Source organism: Adiantum capillus-veneris, unplaced genomic scaffold (genome assembly GCF_014529385.1).
Source record: "Adiantum capillus-veneris isolate H3 unplaced genomic scaffold, ASM1452938v2 Hic_scaffold_577, whole genome shotgun sequence".
NCBI classification, from domain to species: Eukaryota; Viridiplantae; Streptophyta; class Polypodiopsida; order Polypodiales; family Pteridaceae; genus Adiantum; species Adiantum capillus-veneris.
This window is the reverse complement of record NW_028221629.1, coordinates 25593-50767: the sequence shown is the minus strand read 5'-3', so window position 1 is coordinate 50767 and position 25175 is coordinate 25593. Positions and strand designations below refer to the sequence as shown.

Sequence of the window (25175 nt, the reverse complement as noted above, 5' to 3'; positions counted from 1 at the left end):
GATCGTTTCCTGTATTTTCGTCAGCGTCTTTACGTGATCCCTTTTCCTAGGCATGACATATTGTACATTGAGCACGAATGTATGCGGATTGTTCATGCAAAGCTAAAAAGTATGTATGTAAGGAAGTCATATTCCATGTCTCTTCCTTGGCACGACACAGTTGTAGAAAGAGCACATGAAAGTATGAGAACCAAGCATGGGCATTTCCGATGTGAATTGCCACAGTTGATTGATTTGGATCAGAAAGACAAGATTCGATCTCATTGTTTACGTGTGTTTGGTGAACGGTTTGGCACTCTGTATCTTTGTTCATCTACATTGCATGCACAGTCTTTGAAGAAGACAAGATTTTTTCCACTCACTTTACATGGAATAGGTATGTTCATGTTTTTGTGTTGGAAGTGGTTTCAGGAATTTTCAGCCATGGAGATTCCTGAAGAAGAAAGAACCATGACTCGTGACGAAGTTGAAGCATCGAAGAAGCCTCAGAAGCCTTTAAGTCGCTTTCGGCGCAGCCCAAAGAAGCAAGCATTGCAAACCTTTATGAGGTTCAAGTACAGCACGACCCACACATCAGAGTGGGCCGGCGAAGAGTCCCTTCCAAGATTCCGGATGCTATTGGCGATCTCCCTCGAAGCCGTACAGTTCGGTATCAGTACCTCACTTTGAAAAGGAGAGGATGTCATGTGACACATCCAACCCTATGTGTCAATGGACAAGCTACAACATGACAAGGGTTCAGTCAGTCCAGTCAGTCTAGATTTAGAAGTGTTCTGGCACTTTTGTGAGTGTTCGCAGACCGTGCATGCCCAGGCACTTAATGTAGATGGATAGCTCTGGTTGCACACAGCATGATCGTAAGCATTCCCATCAAAATCCATCGGAATCGTTCAGGGGAATTTCCAATGCATTTAGCCTATTTTCCTTATTTTTGACATTTTTCACTTATTATTTTTAAGTGACTTTTATTGGAAAGTAGGTAGGGCAAATTGAGTAAGTTTCTATATAAGCAAACCTGGGCTAGCACTAATTGGCAGAAGAGGCTGCAAGAGCACCTTGCTCAACAGGCAACTTCTCAGCAAGATCCCCCCTTGGTGGCGTTTTCCCTCCAAGCAAGACTCCCCCTTCACCTTGCGTTTTCATCAGCAAGCATCATCGCCGGAAGACTTCAGCACTTAGCGTTTTCAGCAGGCATCAACATCTGCCATAGCCTCCCAAGCATTGGCGTTTTTCATCAAGACTTCCTCGCAGCACAACCTCAGCCCTAGCATTTCCAGAATCCCCAAATCGCCCTCCCTTTGCATGGCATTTCAACAGATTTCAGCAATAGACCAGTAAAACCAGCGAATTTCAGCCAGCAAACATCAGCCCATATCAACGTTTTTGGTTCCAGAAACTTTCAGCCATTAGCGTTTTTGGGACAGCAGTAGAATCGCAGCAGATTTCAGCCAGTAGGGTTTTTGGACAACAAGACAAAAGCAGTCAGTTTTCAGCCCTTGAGTCGGTCTCATCGTCCCCGTCGTCGACATCGACCTAGCCTAAATTTGCATCACATGCATCCACTTTGTACCAGTTTGTGCAATCAATCATAGACCACTCTCGCCAACGAGAGTGGGGCCTTCGGAGGAGGGTTTACAACGTCTCTAGTGTCGTACTCTTCTCTCTCAATCTCGTACACTTTCACGCAGAGTGTCCATCCACATGTTGTGATCATTGCACTCTCTCATTAAGAACGGAAGGCTCTCCTTCCATAAGAACAAAAAGGAACCTTGAGCACAATACGGAGCACTCATCTTGAGAAAGAACAACATTCATTCGCTGCACCTTACAATGGCCCACTCCTCAAAGAGACATCTAGAATCTCCATGGACACACCACGAAGAACTGGCTAGGCAAAATCTAAAAATCCATGCATCTGCCCTGAGATGGAAAAAGGCAAGGGTAGTCCCATGCTGCCCATCGACTGCCAGTGGTGTTGCCTTGCTGCAAGTGAAGCAAAACGTTGGGCTACAAAAAGGCTGGGGCTGGGAGAAGGGAGTTGGAAAACGCCAACAAACTGCCCTCCTCAACCCAAAGCTCACCTTGGAGCTGCCCCCAAGGGGCGCCATGCAACCTCAAGCATGTGCACACATTGCTCTCCCTCGTACCCCAACCCACACCTATATGGCTCCAAAGGTCTGGGGTCGGCCAATTGTCCACCAACCCCATGACCTCATAAACAGGAGAAAAATAGGAAACTGTCACGAAGAATGTACCAAAAGCCCACTAGGGCTATGGGGAAAAAGGAGGCAAGGCCGGGAAAAATACTCCCGGCTTGCAAGAGCCTAATGGCCATTGAACCAAGCCAAAATCCAAGGCTAAACATGGCTTGAGTGTCCCGACATGAGAAAACTACCTTACACTGACCGGACATAGCCACAAAACAACCCTCACTCCCCCACACCTGTCCCTGGAAGAAATTGGAACTGACTAAACAAATCCAAAGAGATGCCATAACTCTAACATCACTTAAAAAAGAGTGAAATGTTTCAGCACTTTCGCGTATGCAAGCCTTCTGAAACGCACTTCGTGAAAACACTAGCGTAGTCACATCCGACCAGGCAATGGACAACGCCTCTTTGGAGAGAGAAGCTCGTCACAATCGTCAATCTTTTGATGTAGATCAAAGTACTCAAAGGAGAGAGTCATTGATTGATACCCACACCTCTCATCCCAACCCAGCTTCACCTTCAACCAATGCCAAAAGCCTAAGTAGTGAGTGAGACTACATGGGGAGAACCCCCGTCACCCCTTAATTAGGCCCAACAGTGCGTAATGGTGTACTAGTGAAGAGTGTGTTTGTGGGTGTGTGGCTATAGCAAGGAATGTGATGAGGCTAAAAGCTAGAGCAATGAATAGGATAGGTGTCATAGGTAAGTGAAAAACAGGAAGCTGAGACTAAAAACGGGGCAACGTGTGGGAAAAGGCAGCTTGGCTTGGGTGAAGTCTACGGCTAGAAAGGGTGGCACAAAGAATAGGGGAGGATGGCGGGCAAGTCTGATAGAGGCTGTCAAAGGCATTAGAATGCAGCAAGACAGCAATGGCAGACCAGCCAAGAGGCGGTAGAGGGCAGCATAGGTCGACAGTCGAGCAGAGATAGCGCGCAAGAGGAAGGGTTTGCTCTTGCAATGACGGGAAGATGACGAAATGGGCTTGGACTACGGCACTAGGGAAGGCACAGTGAGCGGCACCTCGGTTTCAAGCAGCCCGATTAAGGTTTCAACAGGTTTCGATTAGGTTTCAAACGGGTTTCACTTAGTGCTCTCTCTCTCTCTCTCTCTCTCTCTCTCTCTCTCTCTCTCTCTCTCTCTCTCTCTCTCTTCTCTCTCTCTCTCTCTCTCTCTGTATGTATGTATGTATGTATGTATTTTAATTTTTTATTTTTTTGTGTATATATACACACAAATATATACACGAAAATGGTGGGCTTCTACCCTTTGTATTGCATAAAGGCATTAATTTGAAGAAAGGAATAAACGAGCGATAGTAGGTCACAAATGAGGTTACCTTGATGGATAGAGAAATTTAGCACCAGCCAATCTGCATGAAGTCGAGCCAAAAGAATAACCTATTTGTGAACTGTCAACAGAGGAACATAACTACAAACTACGTGAAAGCACCTAAAATATACTTCTCTGAAGCATTATGCATGCACTTCCGCTTAAGAAGATTGACACTACTAGAAGATTCCCCAACGGCCACTTCCTTCAACTCTTCATCATCAGAAAGTTCCAAAGCTGTATCCTGAAACGAATGCCATTACACCAGTTAATCAGCTTCAAGTAAATACATGAGCTATAAATTGAACTTGAATCATCATACATACAATTGTATCACCAATAGCTTGCTGAGACCGCTTTGCTGAGCCTGAACGTCCTTTCGGACTGGTAAAGCCAGATCTCTGTAGATGGAAAATTATGAACAGGTACTGGTAAGGAGCGAGGCAAAACATACACAGAAAGTAGCAGATAAGAAAGTGTTTTTCACTAACCATGCTATTGATTGTTGTCAGACCATTAGCCATAGGAGAAACAAGATTTTTCCTGGCAAAGGAAACCTCCAGCACTCTTTCTCAGTTTGTTATATATATGTGTCAGAGTGTCTTGCAATTAAAAACAATAGGAAATGGCAGCAAACTACAAATCACTTACCCATGCTTACATTCCAAAATGGAGCAAAGGCAAAGAGAGGCAAGACACACATCACACACCAAAAATGCTTTAATAAAAACCCATGACAATCTCTGATTCGATACTTTTACAAAGACCACCACTTTTAGTGCTTTTTCAATCACCCTCATACACATTTTGTAGGATCCTGATCCTAAAAAACATCACATGGCATATGCTCGCCCATACTTGTCCAGGCAACCCCAGATGCAGCCTCAAGTGAGAATGCATGCAGTTAGTACATAGTGTAACAAGAAGCGTTTCGTGTATTTGATCATTTTGAGGCAATTAATTTCGTTTCAGTTCGATAATGCCAAGACGAAACACACTACAAAACACATATGTTTCTAGAGGTTATAGGAAACCTAATATTAATGAGTCTGGTCGGTGGATGCATCTTATATACATGGTCACACACGTAATAATATATGCAGAAGTGAATGCGACAAGCCAATCGATGCATTGATGGGAATCACAAAAGAAATGGCAAACATGAAAGCAAAACCGAATAGCAAAAGATAAGATGATGGACATCACAGTAGACATGATCAACCCGTTGATGGGAATCATGATAGGCACGGCCAACATGAAAGCAGAAGTGAATGTGACAACAATCGATGCATTGATAGTGCAATAGACATGGCAAGCATGAAAGCAAAATTGAATGGCAAATGCGTCAAGCTCTTTGTCAAAGCCAAAATCTTTTGTGACATGAACAGTTCCTTCTATGTGGTAATTGCGTATGTGATCATTTGCCTAGCACTACGACATCTGATCAACTTGACTGTGTTTTGCAGATCCCGACCGAGGGGGGCCTAAACCCTAGAAAAAAGATCTACTAACTTATGAGTGCATATTGAGGGCCTAAAAAATTAAAGAAGAAGAAACAAATACTTCCCAACTTATGGGGCACTGGCCGAGGGACATAAAACCAAAAGTCAAAAGCTAGAACTCTAGAGTAGACTTCCAAAAATCACGTTGACCTGCTGACGTGGCATTGCGGTACGGATTTCGGCGTTTAGCGTTGTTGGTTGCTGACACGGCACTACTGTACAGACTTTCCATTTTTAGCGCTGACAAGCCACGTGGCAGTCTGATACATATTTCCACAAATCAAGCTGGCTGATTTTAGCAGTTTTCAGGACTAGCTTTTTTGGAGCATTTGCTTTTAGATCCTTATGCTTTTAGGAAAAGCAGAGCCCATGTACTCTTTATAAGTGCCATTCTTTCGAGCATTTGGACGCAGAGCTGGAAGATCTGGACCCAACGGGAGTTGTACTCTTGCGAATCAATAATAAAGAAATACCGAAAGGGACGCCAATCTTTGGGGCCAACACGTCTTGGCTCGGAACTTCACTGCGCCATGTCGTCTCTCTCTCTTTTCAAATTGTTTTGAAGTACTAAAGTGTTGCCAAGTGTGTAGATTACAGTGTCTCTGTATTTTCATAACCCACTTGTACACCATAGAGGGCGAAACTAATTCAATTACCTATTAACTTTACACACAGCACTAAGAAGAAAAGAGAACACAGATGCATCCAACGACTAGAATGTCACAACGCACACAAAGACCGACACCCAATAGGCCCCAAAGACTGGCACCCCTTTCTCTATTTCTTTATTCAAATGAAAATAGACGATCCGGACGCGTAGATCAAAGTCTCACAAAGCTGTCCAAACAAGATGAGGGCAAAAATTGCAGGTTTATGACCCAATTTTGGCAACATAACGACGCCAAAACCCTTGTAAGGTTAAAAGCACATGTCTAGGACGGATTCCCTCGCAATTTAGAGGCTTTCTAGTGAGCTGTGACAGAATTTCAGCGTGCTGTAATCCTCTGTTTTTCCACTGTCAGGTGCCCAAAGCCCTGTCTAAGCATCCCAAGGCCTTCCTGAGGCTCCCCTAGTGTTCTCTTGCAGATTAGGTGCAAAACCCCAAACCTGCAGAAAAACATAGCAGGCTATAATTCTATGTTTTAGATCGTTTTTAGCAAAGCAAACACATATATGCGTGTCCCAAGGGCTCCCGCACGCAATGGGACAGTCCCCCTGTGATTTGGACGGGTTTTCACTCGAGAAAACTCTCCAAATTCGCAATCTTTTGAGATGGAAATGTGCATACTTGTGGGGGATTAGCAATTAGCTAATCCGGTTTGTGTTTAGAAGGCTCTTGCCTTAGCAAGCGCGCATAAAACCCTCAAAATTGTACATAGTCAACTGAGAAGCCCAACTAGTGAGGCATTACCATATGTGCAAAGGGGAGAAAGAGATGCACGAGAGCAAATTATCGCGCTATATGAGACAAAGGAGAAGGCAAGCTTTCCATTAAAGCTGTAAACCTGCACCCACTACTCACGCACACACTATAAATGAACACTAATCCAAAAATCAGCCCTCTCATTTGGGTGCCCCCGCTTGATGATGTGTCTTATAGGTTGCTTTGCTACTACCAAGTGTCCAGTTTGCCCCTTTTGTCACAAATCAATGACGTGGCAAGCCCTAGGACACACACACACACACACCGCTACCGTGGCAACAACTCGGGAATTGCACCGATATGCTGATGTGGCATTGTACGGACAACCGCAAAATGCGTTGAAATGCTAACGTGGCAACGTACGGAATTCCGTGATTTACGCTAACAATAGGGCCTTCCGCAAATCGCACTGCCAGCTTTTGGGGATTAATGCTTTTGAGTTGAGAAGCTTTTAGAGATCAATTGCTTTTATTTTTAACTAATTTTGGGGCTCTGCTTTTGGGCATCCCTTGTAAGAATAAATAAGCCCGAAGGGCTCACTTCTCTAGGCATCTGGACGCAAAGATAGAGTGAGCACCCGCGGGCTCTTGTACTTTGCACACAGATTAATATAAAAAGAAATACCGAAAGTGGTTGCCAGTCTTTGGGGCGAATACCTCTTGGCACGGAACTACACCGGGTCATGTTGTCTATTGTGAATTGTTTTAAAGTGAATCTCTGTTGTGTTGCAGTAAATCTTGACTTGAGGTGTCCAAGTTTGTTACACCTTTGGTTTAATTCCCTAGTTCCCACCAACATATAAAGTTGTAAGTGACTTACCGAGTGGCCCAAATCTTATTATGGTGCACACAAGCTTCCATACTCATTAGAATTCAGTGCCAAGACTGACCAACCTAGATTTCCAATGTGAGAAGCTTGTTCGGCCGCAACCGTTTCACACTGGCCATGAAATGTCCACTTGCACCTTTTCAAGGGTTCCAAGGAAAAGAAGTAAAAATAAAATAAATAAATATATGTAGTACATATTTATAGAAGGCAATAGGAAAAATACACCTCCTGGTGACACACCCCACCCTTGAAATACTGATATCACATATATTCTATGATGGGAATCCAAGATATGCATGCTTTCGAAAATGTAGCGTTGGACGATTAGACGATCCCACCAACCTGGCTTCCACACATATATCAAGAATAGAAGTCTTCTGGTGTACTCTCAAGCAAAAACTTCTCTAGCCAAATTTTGTATGGAAAGAGTAGATACAATTGCTTAACTACTCCTTTAAGCATCATGAACCATGCTCTTACTTGGCTCCAAAGAGATACAACAAGTCAATGTCGGTTCCATCTAAAAGGCTTCAAGTCGTGCATGTCCAGACGCTTAGAGTAGATGCATATCCTCTGGTTGCACACAGCATGATCATCAACATTACCATCAGAATCCATCAAGAGTATTTTCCAATGCACATAACCTATTTTCCCTACTTAAGCCATTTTTCACTTATTATTAATAAGTGACTTTGTTGGGAAACCGGGCAAAGTTGGTAAGAGAATATATAAGAAAAGCTAGCTCTAGCACTTTCTGGTAGGGACCAAGTATCCAACAGTGCACCTTCTCAGCAAGACTCCCTAGCATTTTCAGTCACCAAATAAGCCAACGTTTTCAGCATTTTGCAAATTAGCCCAGCGTTTTGCATTTGCAGATGAAGCCTGGCGAACAGCAGATCATAGCAGACTCCCTAGCGTTTTTGCACCAAGCAACAAATCAGCCCGGCGTTTTTGCATTGCAGACCAACCTCAACGTTTTGCAGATTCCCGGCGACAGGTCAGCATAGAGCATCAGCATTTTGCATTTTCAGCCGTTAGTCTCCATACCACAGTCCCCAAACCTCGCAGATCTCACCTTCCCACAACAGATCCTCGTTGCACGGTCAGATAGGCCAACCTTTGCAGATTCAGCCCGCTATTCGCAGATTTCAGCATCTGCGTTTTCAGCGCGTCGTCGTCGCATCGTCCTCATCGCCGTCATCACCGACATAGAGTCAGAATTCAGCAAATACAAGATTTGCAGATTTCAGCCATTAGCGTTTTCAGTTTTCAGCCCGTCTCGACGTCGTCGGCAAGTCCATCGCATTGTAGAGATTTGTGCAATGAATAGTTGACCGCTCTCGCCATAGAGAGTGGGGACTTCGGAGGAGGGTTTGACACTTTTCTTTTCTGGTGTCGTATTTTTCTCTCTCTATCTCTCAGTCTCAACACCCTCATTCACAGTGTTTCCCACTTTGTTTGTGATCATTTGCACTCTCTCACTAAAGGAACGGAAGGCTCTCCCTTCCGTAAGTAAAAGGAACCCTTGAGCACAGTTCGGGGCACTCATCTTGAGCAAAGTTCAACATTCAGTGCCGCTGCACCTTACACCTAGTGCGCCGATACTCACAGTCAGTGTCTGCTAAGACAGTTTATGGCCTCTGTCTGTTTTGTAGGCGTAATCGAGGGCGATTACAATGCTTTCAAGAGGGGGGTATGTCACAAACTGGTGTCGTGTCATGCCACGACAACAGACTCACACACTCTCTCTGGCAGACAGGAGTCCCGAAAATTACAGACTTACTGACGTGGCATGTTGTACGGACCCGTGATCTACGGCGCAAATTGCAGCGGAAAAAGCGACAGCTGTATGGAATTGCAACTTTTGACGCATGAGAATGCTAAGCAAATTTTTAGAAGCTTTTTGGAAGCCTTGCTTTATTTTTTAGAAGCTCTAGATAAGTAGCTTTATTTTAAGTTGATATTAAAAAAAAAGATTGGCAGCTTATGGAGCTCTGCTTTTGGCATCCCTTGTAACAAATAAATAAGTGGCTTTGGCTCCGACTCCTCAGAGCATCTGGACGCAGAGACTGAGAGTGAGACCTCCCACTCCCTTGTCCTTTGAGCACAGATTAATACAAAAAGAAATAGAGAAAGGGGCGTCAGTCTTTGGGGCCAATATCCCTAGGCACAGAACTCCATCGGGCCGGGTCGAATCAATTGTGAACTGTGAACAGTTTTGGAGAGAATCTTTGTTGTGTCGCACGAGAATCTTGACTTGGGAGTGTCCAAGTTTGTTACAAGTAAAGAGAATGAATCACGCAAACCGAATCACAACTCATCACAAGATTTCGGAGAGGAAAGGGAATCAGACGATAGTGCATTCGAGGGTTCCGACAATACACAAGAACCATATGTAAATTCATCAAAGAATTCCAGAGAGAGAAAACGACCGGATAAGAGTGTGTCCCATGGTTCCGACGATTGAGATTGAGTGCCAATGAACGGGAGAGACCAGCGAGGCTACCACCAAGTCCCAAGGTACAAGAAAAGAACAGAAAGGGAATCATCTGGTAGATCAAAGAATTCCAAGGATCCAAATTGAGGTGGCAAGGGCAAGGTCGGCCATCACAACCACCAACAAGTCAAAGAGCACAATTGAAAAGAATTGAAAGGTAAGCTAGGTCCACCGGATAATTTGGTTAAGGGTACTTTAGGCCCTCGATGCAAAGTGGATGGAGGAGGAGAGCCTCAAAAATTCTCTTCAGAGAGCTATACGTTGAAGCTTTTGGGCTATTAGCAGTGTCTATACCAAAAGTTACCGATGAATCGGCAAGCTAAATTTGGTGTGGTGTGGACTGCACAAGAGGGCTCTCCTCCTTTGTCACAGATTGCCTAGATTGAATAAAGTCACTAATTCCTCATTGAGATTTTAGTGTACTTACAGACTGACAGTAGTTTGCGGAATGACTTTAAGAACAGACGTGCATTGAATTGGAAATTTCCTTAATTGGATTAAAAACATGTGCTCTTTCATGTGTGCATTGTTGGAGACGTGTAGAGAGAGAGAAAATATCTGCAACATTTTATCTAATAAATGATTTGAACGTAGTGCATCTAGACATCAGTTAGAGATCAACGAGATCTGGATGTGATGGCTAAATGAGATTCTAGCACATCAAGATATCTATCTGGATGAGATAACTGGATATTGTTGTGAGTGCATCAAGAGTTCCGAAAGGATGAGGTAGACGCAGAGTGATCTAGGTGCATCAAAAGTTCTAGACGGAATGAGATGGCTAGATTGAATGATTGAAACACAGTGTTCAATGTGAACTAATTGTGTGATTTTGTGAACTGCATGCTATGTGGATGATCCGTCTTGTGAAATGGTCATGGGCATGGTTTGCTTGTACAAAGGAAGGATATGAACAAGATTTAGTAGAACGAGAGTCGAGACATCCGTGAAGAGGTCAACGAGATTGGGATGTGAATGCTAAATGGTTACAATTATCAGCATTTGTATCTAAGACCCTCCACAAAAATATGATTGATCACTGACTGATGTCTTTAAAAACGTGTTGGATTAATGGAGTCTGGTACATGAGTACATAGAGTCAATGTCTACTAGAGAAAGTTTCTATCCTTTGGCTATCTTTACAAGTGTAATTGAAACAGACTTGGACACTCCAAGTCAAGAATCAATCGCGACAGCACCCAATAACCACTTTAAAACAATTCACAGATCACAATAGATTTGCACTGGCCTGGCGGAGTTCCGTGCCTAGAGATATTGGCCCCAAAGACTGGCGCCCCTTTCGGTATTTCTTTTTGTATTCATCAATCAACAAAGTACAAGAGAGCGGTTAGGGTTTCACTCTCAGACTCTGCGTCCAGATGCTCTGAGAAGTGAGGCCCTCACCACTAATTTAAAGGTTACAAGGGATTCCAAAAGCAGAGCCCCAAAAGCTTCAAAGCAAAAGCAGATTCTCTCTCTCTCTCAATGAGAGTCAGTAAAAAGCAAATTCTCTTTTTCTCTTTCTTTCTCCCAAATCAAAGCGAACAGCTGAGATTTGCGTCGCTCAAAATTTCCCATTTATTTATATATATATATATATATATAATATATATATATATATATATATTCCGTCTCCGTGAGTTCAAGAAATTAGGGTTTTTGACAGAAATTAGGGTTTGTAAGAATTTTAGGGTTTTTGGCAGAAATTAGGGTTTCTGCTATCCGCCACGTCATCACTTTGTGACATACCCCCCTCTTGAAAGCATTGTAATCGACCGCGATTACGCATGCAAAACCGACAAAAGCCATAAACCGTCTTAGCAGACACTGATTGTTAGTACCTACGTACTAGGAACACACATCTAGCACATGTACAAAATCGACAGTCACATCACACGACATCACAGGACATCACCAGACATCACAGGACATCACATGACATTCAACATTCATTCGGATCTTAGACCATGATTTATCGGCAATGTAGCTAGCAATCACATCTAGGTCTAATCGGGACCTCATCGATGTCCGATTGACTAACCCCTATTGCAACCATGTCTATTTGAGATCAAGTAGACCAAAATGCTGCAGTCATTTCGTCTATCAGTTCCTGCACTCACAGAAGTCAAGAACAAATCAGTATCATAATCCGAAATTCCATTTCATAAAGTCATCCAGCAGAATACTGTCAGCTCTCAGTATCCCTGAAGCTCAAAGAGACATCAGTGACTTTAGTATCAAAATCGAGGCATCTGTTGACAAAGGAGCGGAGTAACTCCCCTCTTGTGCATCCCACTGCACCAGATCTTCGGCGAAGCTGAGTTTCTGGGTTCCGTTTGGAGTAGACTATGCTAAACCAAAACATCGAGGTAAAGTTTCACAATCCGAGGAGTATCTGCTAGGTCCTCCTCCTCCATCCACTTCGCATCAAATGCAGGAAAGTTCTTGAACTTAACCAAGAACCCGCCTTCGGACTTTACCTTTCTTCGTATCATTATGTGCCAAAATCTGTTCAGGAACAAGGATCTCCTCGTTTTCTTCCACTGCAGGTTGCTCATCAGGCGCATCACCTTAACAGGGTTCAAGAGACTCACATGCAATGCATTATGAATCCTCCAAGTATCTGGCAGTTTCAATCGGAAGGAGACATCATTTATCTTGTCAGTAATCTAGAAAGGTCCGTAGTATCACATACTAAGCTTTGGAAAAAGCCTCTCCTTTCCCTTTTTCTTTCTTAGGCATGCCCTGAACACCCCTATCATTGCAAACAAAGTTTGCCAATGCTCGGTGTAATGGCAACATCCCATCCGGGTGCCAGTCGAACTACCTCCGCCTGTGGCGTCAGTCTGTCGGGCGTAATTCCAAATCGAGCCGCCAATTCCAAGTGAAAAGAAGTTGGCCTTGGCTCCTTCAAAAGAGCTTCCTGATCCTTCACTTTGCCCCAAAAGCGGCAAAGTTTGTACTTTCATTCATTTGATTCGGTGCAAGTCCCACGCCATGTGGTACCAGTTCTGCTTTTCTATCTGCCTTTCTGCCACATTCCTCAGCTGCTCTCGAACTCTCAGATTTGTCGTCGTCTTTATCATTCTGTTCTTTCAATGCCTTATTAGGGCACTTCGCGGAGATATCCATGTTCCCCGTATCCAAAGCACTTCCCCTCTCTGATGAAGCGAGCTCTCTCCTCAGGAGTAAGCTTGGGTCGTGCATCCTTTTTTTTCTCTGGGTTGCTCTTTTTCATTCTACTTTCATTCCCAGAAGTCTGTTCGGCTCGTTGTGTCATGGCCTCATCTGTGGGGTAGGTCAGACTGCCAGAGTGAATTGCAAAGCCCCGCTTCGCATGACTCATCAACTCCTGAATAGAAGCTGACTTTTGTTCCAAGCAGTGATCTCGGATCTCTGTAGGCAGACCCAAGGTAAACCGCTCAATCTGTTCTCTAAACGAGATCTTCTTGAATGAAGAGGCGGGTAGAAAAGAGTTCCAGAATCTTTCACAATAAGCATTGATTGTATCTTTCTTGGTCATCCGAAGATGGTTCCAAGCAGCTCGTACATCTCGTTCATATTCTTGCATCAACCAAGAAGAAATAAAAAGATTCTTAAATTTCAGCCATTTAACTGGCGCACTCTTGTTAAAAGAAGCGTGGACCACCAAGTACGAGCATTCCCCTTAAGGTAAGAGGTAGCTCTCTGAATCTTGGAATGCTCTGAATAGCGTCCTTCCGCGAAAGCGATATCAAACTGCTGAATAAAAGACAAAGCCTTCGAAGCATCTGAGTATCCTAAAAAGTATCAAACTTGATCGAGTGGCCACCTTCCTTAAACTCTCGGACTTTCTTGCTTTTTTTCTTCAAGAAAGTCATACTGGTTGGCTTTGTAAAAATTCTTCTTGTTCGCATAAAACTTTCCGTCATCGGAATCTGAGCTGTCTATAGACAAGTCCTCAGAAGAACTGTCAGTCTCTGGGCGAGATGTAGCCTTCTTCTTGCCCTTTCCGAAGCTTTGTTTCTTGCTTCGCTTTTTTTACCTTTTCTGTCTTCTTCGCTCGAATCCGAGGAGCTAGAAGAACTGTCAGAAGAAGAAGAAGAAGAAGAAGAAGAAGAAGAACTGGGTAGGTCTTCAAACTTGACGCGCTTTCTTCAATTTCTTTGCCTTGTCAAATGTCGACCGACGACCCAAATATCCCGGAAGTCAGTGCCTTTCCTATGCTTTTTTTGCGTGTCAAAAAGCTGAGCAATCCGTGCATCAACCACATTCTCCAGTTCCTTCTCCGTATATTTCTTGGAGGCAGAAAATTTCTTGAGAGCGGGTTCGGGAGTGGTGTTGTGGTTCTCTGCCACTCCATCTGTACCTCTTCCAAAGAGGTCTGGTTCATATATTTTGCCATGGCAAAATATTGAACCAACCTCTTTGGAAGATCGTACTGATGGAGACTGGCCAGCGAACCAAACACCACTCCCGAACCCGCCTTCCTCAAAGAAATTTTCTGCTCAAGAATTATACGGAGAAGGAAACTGCGAGATGTGGTCGATGATCGGATTGCTGAAGCTTTTTGACACGCAAAAGAAAAAATAGGAAGGCACGGATTTCCGTAGGAGATTTGGGTCGTCGGTCGACATTGTAACAAGGCATTGGAAATTGAAGTAGCGAATCAGTTTTGAAGGACCTAACCCTTCTTCTTCTTCTTCTTCTTCTTCTTCTTCTTCTGACAGTTCTTCTAGCTGCCTCGGATATTCGAGCGAAAAGAAACAGAAAAGGTAAAAAAAGCGATGCAATTAAACAAAGCATCGGAAAGGGCAAGAAAGAAGGCTACATTTCACCCGAGACTGACTGTTCTTCTGAGGGATTGTCTTTAGACAGCTCAGATTCCGAGACGGAAAGTTTTATGCGAACAAGAAGAATTTTTACAAAGCAACCAGTTATGACTTTCTTGAAAAAAAAAAGCAAGAAAGTCCGAGAGTTTAAGGAAGTGGCACTCGATCAAGTTTGATACTTTTTAGGATACTCAGATGTTTCGAAGCTTTGTCTTTTATTCAGCAGTTTTGGATTCGCTTTCGCGGAAGGACGCTATTCAGAGCATTCCAAGATTCAGAGAGCTACCTTTTACCTTAAGGGGAATGCTGTACTTGGTGGTCCACGCTTCTTTTAACAAGAGTGCGCCAGTTAAATGGCTGAAATTTAAGAATCTTTTTATTTCTTCTTGGTTGATGCAAGAATATGAACGAGATGTACGAGCTGCTTGGAACCATCTTCGGATGACCAAGAAAGATACATCAATGCTTATTGTGAAAGATTCTGGAACTTTTTCTACCCGCCTCTTCATTCAAGAAGATCTCGTTTAGAGAACAGATTGAGCGGTTACCTTGGGGTCTGCCTACAGAGATCCGAGATCACTGCTTGGAACAAAAGTCAGTTTATTCAGGAGTTGATGGAGTCATGCGAAGCGGGCTTTGCAATTCACTCTGGCAGTCTGATACCCCACAGATGAGGCCATGACACAACGAGCCGAACAGACTTCTGGGAATGAAAGTAGAATGAAAAAGAGCAACCCAGAGAAAAAAAAGATAATGCACGACCCAAGCTTACTCTGAGGAGAGAGCTCGCTTCATCAGAGAGGGGAAGTGCTTTGGATACGGGGAACATGGATTTTTATTCCGCGAAGTGCCCTAATAAGGCATTGAAAGAACAGAATGATAAAGAGACGACAAATTGAGAGTTCGAGAGCAGCTGAGGAATGTGGCAGAAAGGCAGATAGAAAAGCAGAACTGGTACCACTGGCGTGGGCCTTGCACCGAATCAAAAGAATGAAAGTAAAACTTTGCCGCTTTGGGGCAAAGTGAAGGATCAGGAAGCTCTTTTGAAGGAGCCAAGGCCAACTTCTTTTCACTTGGAATTGGCGGCTCGATTTGGAATTAGCCCGACAGACTGACGCCACAGGCGGAGGTTTAAGTCGACTGGCACCCGGATGGGATGTTGCCATTACACCGAGCATTGGCAAACTTTGTTGCATTGATAGGGTGTTCAGGGCATGCCTAAGAAAGAAAAAGGGAAAGGAGAGGCTTTTTCCAAAGCTTAGTATGTGATACTACGGACCTTTCTAGATTATGACAAGATAAATGATGTCTCCTTCGATTGAAACTGCCGATACTTGGAGGATTCATAATGCATTGCATGTGAGTCTCTTGAACCCTGTTATGGGTGATGCGCTGATGAGCAACCTGCAGTGGAAGAAAACGAGGGAGATCCTTGTTCCTGAACAGATTTTTTTGGCACATAATGATACGAAGAAAGGTAAAAGTCCGAAGGCGGGGTTCTTGGTTAAGTTCAAGAACTTTCCTGCATTTGATGCGAAGTGGAGGAGGAGGAGGACCTAGCAGATACTCCTCGGATTGTGAAACTTTACCTCGATGTTTTGGTTTAGCATAGTCTAATCCAAACGGAAACCCAGAAACTCAGCTTCGCCGAAGATCTGGTGCAGTGGGATGCACAAGAGGGGGTTACTCCGCTCCTTTGTCAACAGATGCCTCGATTTGATACTAAAGTCACTGATGTCTCTTTGACTTCAGGGATACTGAGAGCTGACAGTATTCTGCTGGATGACTTTATGAAATGGAATTTCGGATTATGATACTGATTTGTTCTTGACTTCTTGTGAGTGCAGGAACTGATAGACGAAATGACTGCAGCATTTTGGTTACTTGATCTCAAATAGACATGGTTGCAATAGGGGTTAGTCAATCGGACATCGATGAGGTCCCGTTAGACCTAGATGTGATTGCTAGCTACATTGCCGATAAATCATGGTCTAAGATCCGAATGAATGTTGAATGTCATGTGATGTCCTGTGATGTCTGGTGATGTCCTGTGATGTCGTGTGATTGGACTGTCGATTTGTATTGTGCTAGATGTGTGTTCCTAGTACGTAGGTACTAACAATCAGGTGTCTGCTAAGACGGTTTATGGCTTTTGTCGGTTTTGCATGCGTAATCCGCGGTCGATTTACAATGCTTTCAAGAGGGGGGTATGTCACAAAGTGATGACGTGGCGGATAGCAGAAACCCTAATTTCTGCCAAAAACCCTAAAATTCTTACAAACCCTAATTTCTGTCAAAACCCTAATTTCTTGAACTCACGGAGACGGGAATAATATATATATATATATATATATATATATATATATATATATATAAATAAATGGGAAATTTTGAGCGACGCAAATTCAGCTGTTCGCTTTGATTTGGGAGAAAGAAAGAGAAAAAGAGAATTTGTTCTTTTTACTGACTCTCATTGAGAGAGAGAAGAGAATCTGCTTTTGCTTTGAAGCTTTTGGGGCTCTGCTTTTGGGAATCCCTTGTAACCTTTAAATTAGTGGTGAGGGCCTCACTTCTCAGAGCATCTGGACGCAGAGTTGAGAGTGAAACCTAACCGCTCTCTTGTACTTTGTTGATTGATGAATACAAAAAGAAATACCGAAAGGGGCGCCAGTCTTTGGGGCCAATATCTCTAGGCACGGAACTCCGCCAGGCCAGTGCAAATCTATTGTGATCTGTGAATTGTTTTTTAAAGTGGTTTATTGGGTGCTGTCGCGATTGATTCTTGACTTGGAGTGTCCAAGTCTGTTTCAATTACACTTGTAAAGATAGCCAAAGGATAGAAACTTTCTCTAGTAGACATTGACTCTATGTACTCATGTACCAGACTCCATTAATCCAACACGTTTTTAAAGACATCAGTCAGTGATCAATCATATTTTTGTGGAGGGTCTTAGATACAAATGCTGATAATTGTAACCATTTAGCATTCACATCCCAATCTCGTTGACCTCTTCACGGATGTCTCGACTCTCGTTCTACTAAATTGTTCATATCCTTCCTTTGTACAAGCAAACCATGCCATGACCATTTCACAAGACGGATCATCCACATAGCATGCAGTTCACAAAATCACACAATTAGTTCACATTGAACACTGTGTTTCAATCATTCAATCTAGCCATCTCATTCCGTCTAGAACTTTTGATGCACCTAGATCACTCTGCGTCTACCTCATCCTTTCGGAACTCTTGATGCACTCACAACAATATCCAGTTATCTCATCCAGATAGATATCTTGATGTGCTAGAATCTCATTTAGCCATCACATCCAGATCTCGTTGATCTCTAACTGATGTCTAGATGCACTACGTTCAAATCATTTATTAGATAAAATGTTGCAGATATTTTTCTCTCTCTCTACACGTCTCCAACAATGCACACATGAAAGAGCACATGTTTTTAATCCAATTAAGGAATTTCCAATTCAATGCACGTCTGTTCTTAAAGTCATTCCGCAAAACTACTGTCAGTCTGTAAGTACACTAAAATCAATGAGGAATTAGTGACTTTATTCAATCTAGGCAATCTGTGACAAAGGAGGAGAGCCCTCTTGTGCAGTCCACACCACACCAAATTTAGCTTGCCGATTCATCGGTAACTTTTGGTATAGACACTGCTAATAGCCCAAAAGCTTCAACGTATAGCTCTCTGAAGAGAATTTTTGAGGCTCTCCTCCTCCATCCACTTTGCATCGAGGGCCTAAAGTACCTTAACCAAATTTTCGGTGGGACCTAGCTTACCTTTCAATTCTTTTCAATTGTGCTCTTTGACTTGTTGGTGGTTGTGATGGCCGACCTTGCCCTTGCCACCTCAATTTGGATCCTTGGAATTCTTTGATCTACCAGATGATTCCCTTTCTGTTCTTTTCTTGTACCTTGGGACTTGGTGGTAGCCGCGCTGGTCTTTCCCGTTCATTGGCACTCAATCTCAATCGTCGGAACCATGGGACACACTCTTATCGGTCGTTTTCTTCTCTGGAATTCTTTGATGAATTTACATATGGTTTTGTGTATTGTCGGAACCTCGAATGCACTATCGTCTGATTCCCTTTCCTCTCCGAAATCTTGTGATGAGTTGTGATTCGGTTTGCGTGATTCATTCTCTTTACTTGTAACAACTTGGACACTCCAAGTCAAGATTCTCGTGCGACACAACAAAGATTCTCTCCAAAACTGTTCACAGTTCACAATTGATTCGACCCGGCCCGTGGATGGAGTTCTTGCCTAGGATATTGGCCCCAAAGACTGACGCCCTTTCTCTATTTCTTTTTGTATAATCTGTGCTCAAAGGACAAGGGAGTGGGAGGGGTCTCACTCTCAGTCTCTGCGTCCAGATGCTCTGAGGAGTCGGAGCCAAAGCCAATTATTTATTTGTTACAAGGGATGCAAAAGCAGAGCTCCATAAGCTGCCAATCTTTTTTTTTAATATCAACTTAAAATAAAGCTACTATCAGAGCTTCTAAAAAAATAAAGCAAGGCTTCCAAAAGCTTCTAAAAATTTGCTTAGCATTCTCATGCATCGTCAAAAGTTGCAATTCCATACAGCTGTCGCTTTTTCCGCTGCAATTTGCGCCGTAGATCACGGGTCGTACAACATGCCACGTCAGTAAGTCTGTAATTTTGGGACTCCTGTCTGCCAGAGAGAGTAGTGTGTGGTCTGTTGTCGTGGCATGACACGAACACCAGTTGTGACATACCCCCCTCTTGAAAGCATTGTAATCGCCCTCGATTACGCCTACAAAACAGACAGAGGCCATAAACTGTCTTAGCAGACACTGACTGTGAGTATCGGCGCACTTGGTGTAAGGTGTGCAGCGGCACTGAATGTTGAACTTTGCTCAAGATGAGTGCCCCGAACTGTGCTCAAGGGTTTCCTTTTACTTAGGAAGGGAGAGCCTTCCGTTTCCTTTAGTGAGAGAGTGCAAATGATCACAAACAAAGTGGGAAACACTGTGAATGAGGGTGTTGAGACTGAGAGATAGAGAGAAGAAAAATAACGACACCAGAAAAGTTGTCAAACCCTCCTCCGAAGTCCCCACTCTCTATGGCGAGAGCGGTCAACTATTCATTGCACAATTATCTTACAAGCGATGGACTTGCCGACGACGTCGAGACGGGCTGGAAAACTGAAAACGCTAATGGCTGAAATCTGCAAATCTTGTATTTGCTGAATTCTGACTCTATGTCGGTGATGACGGCGATGAGGACGATGCGACGACGACGCGCTGAAAACGCAGATGCTTGAAATCTGCGAATAGAGGGCTGAATCTGCAAAGGTTGGCCTATCTGACCGACTTTGCAACGAGGATCTGTTGTGGGGAAGGTGAGATCTGCGAGGTTTGGGGACTGTGGTATGGAGACTAAACGGCTGAAAATGCAAAAATGCTGATGCTCTATGCTGACCTGTCGCCGGGAATCTGCAAAACGTTGAGGTTGGTCTGCAATGCAAAAACGCCGGGCTGATTTTTGTTGCTTGGTGCAAAAACGCTAGGGAGTTGCTATGATCTGCTGTTCGCCAGGCTTCATCTGCAAATGCAAAACGCTGGGCTAATTTGCAAAATGCTGAAAACGTTGGCTTATTTGGTGACTGAAAATGCTAGGGGAGTCTTGCTGAGAAGGTGTCACTGTTGGATACTTGGTCCCTACCAGAAAGTGCTAGAGCTAGCTTTTCTTATATATTCTCTTACCAACTTTGCCCGGTTTCCCAACAAAGTCACTTATTAATAATAAGTGAAAAATGGCTTAAGTAGGGAAAATGGTTATGTGCATTGGAAAATACTCTTGATGGATTCTGATGGTAATGTTGATGATCATGCTGTGTGCAACCAGAGGATATGCATCTACTCTAAGCGTCTGGACATGCACGACTTGAAGCCTTTTAGATGGAACCGACATTGACTTGTTGTATCTCTTTGGAGCCAAGTAAGAGCATGGTTCATGATGCTTAAAGGAGTAGTTAGCAATTGTATCTACTCTTTCCATACAAAATTTGGCTAGAGAAGTTTTTGCTTGAGAGTATACACCAGAAGACTTCTATTCTTGATATATGTGTGGAAGCCAGGTTGGTGGGATCGTCTAATCGTCCAACGCTACATTTTCGAAAGCATGCATATCTTGGATTCCCATCATAGAATATATGTGATATCAGTATTTCAAGGGTGGGGTGTGTCACCAGGAGGTGTATTTTTCCTATTGCCTTCTATAAATATGTACTACATATATTTATTTATTTTATTTTTACTTCTTTTCCTTGGAACCCTTGAAAAGGTGCAAGTGGACATTTCATGGCCAGTGTGAAACGGTTGCGGCCGAACAAGCTTCTCACATTGGAAATCTAGGTTGGTCAGTCTTGGCACTGAATTCTAATGAGTATGAAGCTTGTGTGCACCATAGATGATTTGGGCCACTCGGTAAGTCACTTACAACTTTATATGTTGGTGGGAACTAGGGAATTAAACCAAAGGTGTAACAAACTTGGACACCTCAAGTCAAGATTTACTGCAACACAACAGAGATTCACTTTAAACAATTCACAATAGACAACATGACCCGGTTGTAGTTCCGTGCCAAGAGGTATTCGCCCCAAAGACTGGCAACCACTTTCGGTATTTTTTTTATATTAATCTGTGTGCAAAGTACAAGAGCCGCGGGTGCTCACTCTATCTTTGCGTCCAGATGCCTAGAGAAGTGAGCCCTTCGGCTTATTTATTCTTACAAGGGATGCCCAAAAGCAGAGCCCCAAAATTAGTTAAAAATAAAAGCAATTGATCTCTAAAAGCTTCTCAACTCAAAAGCATTTAATCCCAAAAGCTGGCAGTGCGATTTGGGAAGGCCCTATTGTTAGCGTAAATCACGGAATTCCGTACGTTGCCACGTTAGCATTTCAACGCATTTTGCGGTTGTCCGTACAATGCCACATCAGCATATCGGTGCAATTCCCGAGTTGTTGCACGGTAGCGGTTGTGTGTGTGTGTGTGTCCTAGGGCTTGCCACGTCATTGTTGTGACAAAAGGGGCAAACTGGACACTTGGTAGTAGCAAGCAACCTATAAGACACATCATCAAGCGGGGGCACCCAAATGAGAGGGCTGATTTTTGGATTAGTGTTCATTTATAGTGTGTGCGTGAGTAGTGGGTGAAGGTTTAAGCTTTAATGGAAGCTTTGCCTTCTCCTTTGTCTCATATAAGCGCGATAAATTGCTCTCGTGCATCTCTTTCTCCCCTTTGCACATATGGTAATGCCTCACTAGTTGGGCTTCTCAGTTGACTATGTACAATTTTATGTACACGCTTGAATGCTAAGCACAAAAGCCTTCTAAACACAAACCGGATTAGCTAATTGCTAATCCCCCACAAGTATGCACATTTCCATCTCAAAAGATTGCGAATTTGGAGAGTTTTCTCTCGAGTGAAAACCCGTCCAAATCACAGGGGGACTGTCCCATTGCGTGCGGGAGCCCTTGGGACACGCATATATGTGTTTGCTTTGCTAAAAACGATCTAAAACATAGAATTATAGCCTGCTATGTTTTTCTGCAGGTTGGGGTTTTGCACCTAATCTGCAAGAGAACACTAGGGGAGCCTCAGGAAGGCCTTGGGATGCTTAGACAGGGCTTTGGGCACCTGACAGTGGAAAAACAGAGGATTACAGCACGCTGAAATTCTGTCACAGCTCACTAGAAAGCCTCTAAATTGCGAGGGAATCCGTCCTAGACATGTGCTTTTAACCTTACAAGGGTTTTGGCGTCGTTATGTTGCCAAAATTGGGTCATAAACCTGCAATTTTTGCCCTCATCTTGTTTGGACAGCTTTGTGAGACTTTGATCTACGCGTCCGGATCGTCTATTTTCATTTGAATAAAGAAATAGAGAAAGGGGTGCCAGTCTTTGGGGCCTATTGGGTGTCGGTCTTTGTGTGCGTTGTGACATTCTAGTCGTTGGATGCATCTGTGTTCTCTTTTCTTCTTAGTGCTGTGTGTAAAGTTAATAGGTAATTGAATTAGTTTCGCCCTCTATGGTGTACAAGTGGGTTATGAAAATACAGAGACACTGTAATCTACACACTTGGCAACACTTTAGTACTTCAAAACAATTTGAAAAGAGAGAGAGACGACATGGCGCAGTGAAGTTCCGAGCCAAGACGTGTTGGCCCCAAAGATTGGCGTCCCTTTCGGTATTTCTTTATTATTGATTCGCAAGAGTACAACTCCCGTTGGGTCCAGATCTTCCAGCTCTGCGTCCAAATGCTCGAAAGAATGGCACTTATAAAGAGTACATGGGCTCTGCTTTTCCTAAAAGCATAAGGATCTAAAAGCAAATGCTCCAAAAAAGCTAGTCCTGAAAACTGCTAAAATCAGCCAGCTTGATTTGTGGAAATATGTATCAGACTGCCACGTGGCTTGTCAGCGCTAAAAATGGAAAGTCTGTACAGTAGTGCCGTGTCAGCAACCAACAACGCTAAACGCCGAAATCCGTACCGCAATGCCACGTCAGCAGGTCAACGTGATTTTTGGAAGTCTACTCTAGAGTTCTAGCTTTTGACTTTTGGTTTTATGTCCCTCGGCCAGTGCCCCATAAGTTGGGAAGTATTTGTTTCTTCTTCTTTAATTTTTTAGGCCCTCAATATGCACTCATAAGTTAGTAGATCTTTTTTCTAGGGTTTAGGCCCCCCTCGGTCGGGATCTGCAAAACACAGTCAAGTTGATCAGATGTCGTAGTGCTAGGCAAATGATCACATACGCAATTACCACATAGAAGGAACTGTTCATGTCACAAAAGATTTTGGCTTTGACAAAGAGCTTGACGCATTTGCCATTCAATTTTGCTTTCATGCTTGCCATGTCTATTGCACTATCAATGCATCGATTGGTTGTCACATTCACTTCTGCTTTCATGTTGGCCGTGCCTATCATGATTCCCATCAACGGGTTGATCATGTCTACTGTGATGTCCATCATCTTATCTTTTGCTATTCGGTTTTGCTTTCATGTTTGCCATTTCTTTTGTGATTCCCATCAATGCATCGATTGGCTTGTCGCATTCACTTCTGCATATATTATTACGTGTGTGACCATGTATATAAGATGCATCCACCGACCAGACTCATTAATATTAGGTTTCCTATAACCTCTAGAAACATATGTGTTTTGTAGTGTGTTTCGTCTTGGCATTATCGAACTGAAACGAAATTAATTGCCTCAAAATGATCAAATACACGAAACGCTTCTTGTTACACTATGTACTAACTGCATGCATTCTCACTTGAGGCTGCATCTGGGGTTGCCTGGACAAGTATGGGCGAGCATATGCCATGTGATGTTTTTTAGGATCAGGATCCTACAAAATGTGTATAGAGTGATTGAAAAAGCACTAAAAGTGGTGGTCTTTGTAAAAGTATCGAATCAGAGATTGTCATGGGTTTTTATTAAAGCATTTTTGGTGTGTGATGTGTGTCTTGCCTCTCTTTGCCTTTGCTCCATTTTGGAATGTAAGCATGGGTAAGTGATTTGTAGTTTGCTGCCATTTCCTATTGTTTTTAATTGCAAGACACTCTGACACATATATATAACAAACTGAGAAAGAGTGCTGGAGGTTTCCTTTGCCAGGAAAAATCTTGTTTCTCCTATGGCTAATGGTCTGACAACAATCAATAGCATGGTTAGTGAAAAACACTTTCTTATCTGCTACTTTCTGTGTATGTTTTGCCTCGCTCCTTACCAGTACCTGTTCATAATTTTCCATCTACAGAGATCTGGCTTTACCAGTCCGAAAGGACGTTCAGGCTCAGCAAAGCGGTCTCAGCAAGCTATTGGTGATACAATTGTATGTATGATGATTCAAGTTCAATTTATAGCTCATGTATTTACTTGAAGCTGATTAACTGGTGTAATGGCATTCGTTTCAGGATACAGCTTTGGAACTTTCTGATGATGAAGAGTTGAAGGAAGTGGCCGTTGGGGAATCTTCTAGTAGTGTCAATCTTCTTAAGCGGAAGTGCATGCATAATGCTTCAGAGAAGTATATTTTAGGTGCTTTCACGTAGTTTGTAGTTATGTTCCTCTGTTGACAGTTCACAAATAGGTTATTCTTTTGGCTCGACTTCATGCAGATTGGCTGGTGCTAAATTTCTCTATCCATCAAGGTAACCTCATTTGTGACCTACTATCGCTCGTTTATTCCTTTCTTCAAATTAATGCCTTTATGCAATACAAAGGGTAGAAGCCCACCATTTTCGTGTATATATTTGTGTGTATATATACACAAAAAAATAAAAAATTAAAATACATACATACATACATACATACAGAGAGAGAGAGAGAGAGAAGAGAGAGAGAGAGAGAGAGAGAGAGAGAGAGAGAGAGAGAGAGAGAGAGAGAGAGAGAGAGAGCACTAAGTGAAACCCGTTTGAAACCTAATCGAAACCTGTTGAAACCTTAATCGGGCTGCTTGAAACCGAGGTGCCGCTCACTGTGCCTTCCCTAGTGCCGTAGTCCAAGCCCATTTCGTCATCTTCCCGTC

General features: G+C 43.2%; 2 protein-coding genes across 2 annotated transcripts; one reads left to right on the top strand and one right to left on the bottom strand.

Annotated features, from left to right (window-relative positions):
• Positions 1–3510: 3510 nt before the first annotated feature.
• On the bottom strand, positions 3511–4462 carry LOC147416707 (uncharacterized). The gene is made up of 4 exons (XM_086508130.1): positions 4031–4462; positions 3866–3940; positions 3671–3783; positions 3511–3579 (listed from the first exon to the last, which is right to left on the bottom strand). The coding sequence occupies exons 1-4, from the start codon at positions 4061–4063 to the stop codon at positions 3543–3545; spliced, it is 258 nt and encodes an 85-aa protein (XP_086364256.1). The 5' UTR covers positions 4064–4462; the 3' UTR covers positions 3511–3542.
• Positions 4463–24133: 19671 nt separating this feature from the next.
• LOC147416706 (uncharacterized) lies at positions 24134–24834 on the top strand. The gene is made up of 4 exons (XM_086508131.1): positions 24134–24314; positions 24405–24479; positions 24562–24674; positions 24766–24834. The coding sequence occupies exons 1-4, from the start codon at positions 24282–24284 to the stop codon at positions 24800–24802; spliced, it is 258 nt and encodes an 85-aa protein (XP_086364257.1). The 5' UTR covers positions 24134–24281; the 3' UTR covers positions 24803–24834.
• Positions 24835–25175: the final 341 nt, after the last annotated feature.

Excerpts from the sequence above, each read along its gene's own strand:
- LOC147416707 (XM_086508130.1), bottom strand. The coding sequence starts at position 4,063 with ATGGCTAATGGTCTGACAACAATCAATAGCATG. Across the intron at positions 3,941-4,030 it reads TGACAACAATCAATAGCATG|AGATCTGGCTTTACCAGTCC; the intron begins GTTAGTGAAAAA and ends TTCCATCTACAG. Across the intron at positions 3,580-3,670 it reads ATGCATAATGCTTCAGAGAA|ATTGGCTGGTGCTAAATTTC; the intron begins GTATATTTTAGG and ends GACTTCATGCAG.
- LOC147416706 (XM_086508131.1), top strand. The coding sequence starts at position 24,282 with ATGGCTAATGGTCTGACAACAATCAATAGCATG. Across the intron at positions 24,315-24,404 it reads TGACAACAATCAATAGCATG|AGATCTGGCTTTACCAGTCC; the intron begins GTTAGTGAAAAA and ends TTCCATCTACAG. Across the intron at positions 24,480-24,561 it reads AAGCTATTGGTGATACAATT|GATACAGCTTTGGAACTTTC; the intron begins GTATGTATGATG and ends CATTCGTTTCAG.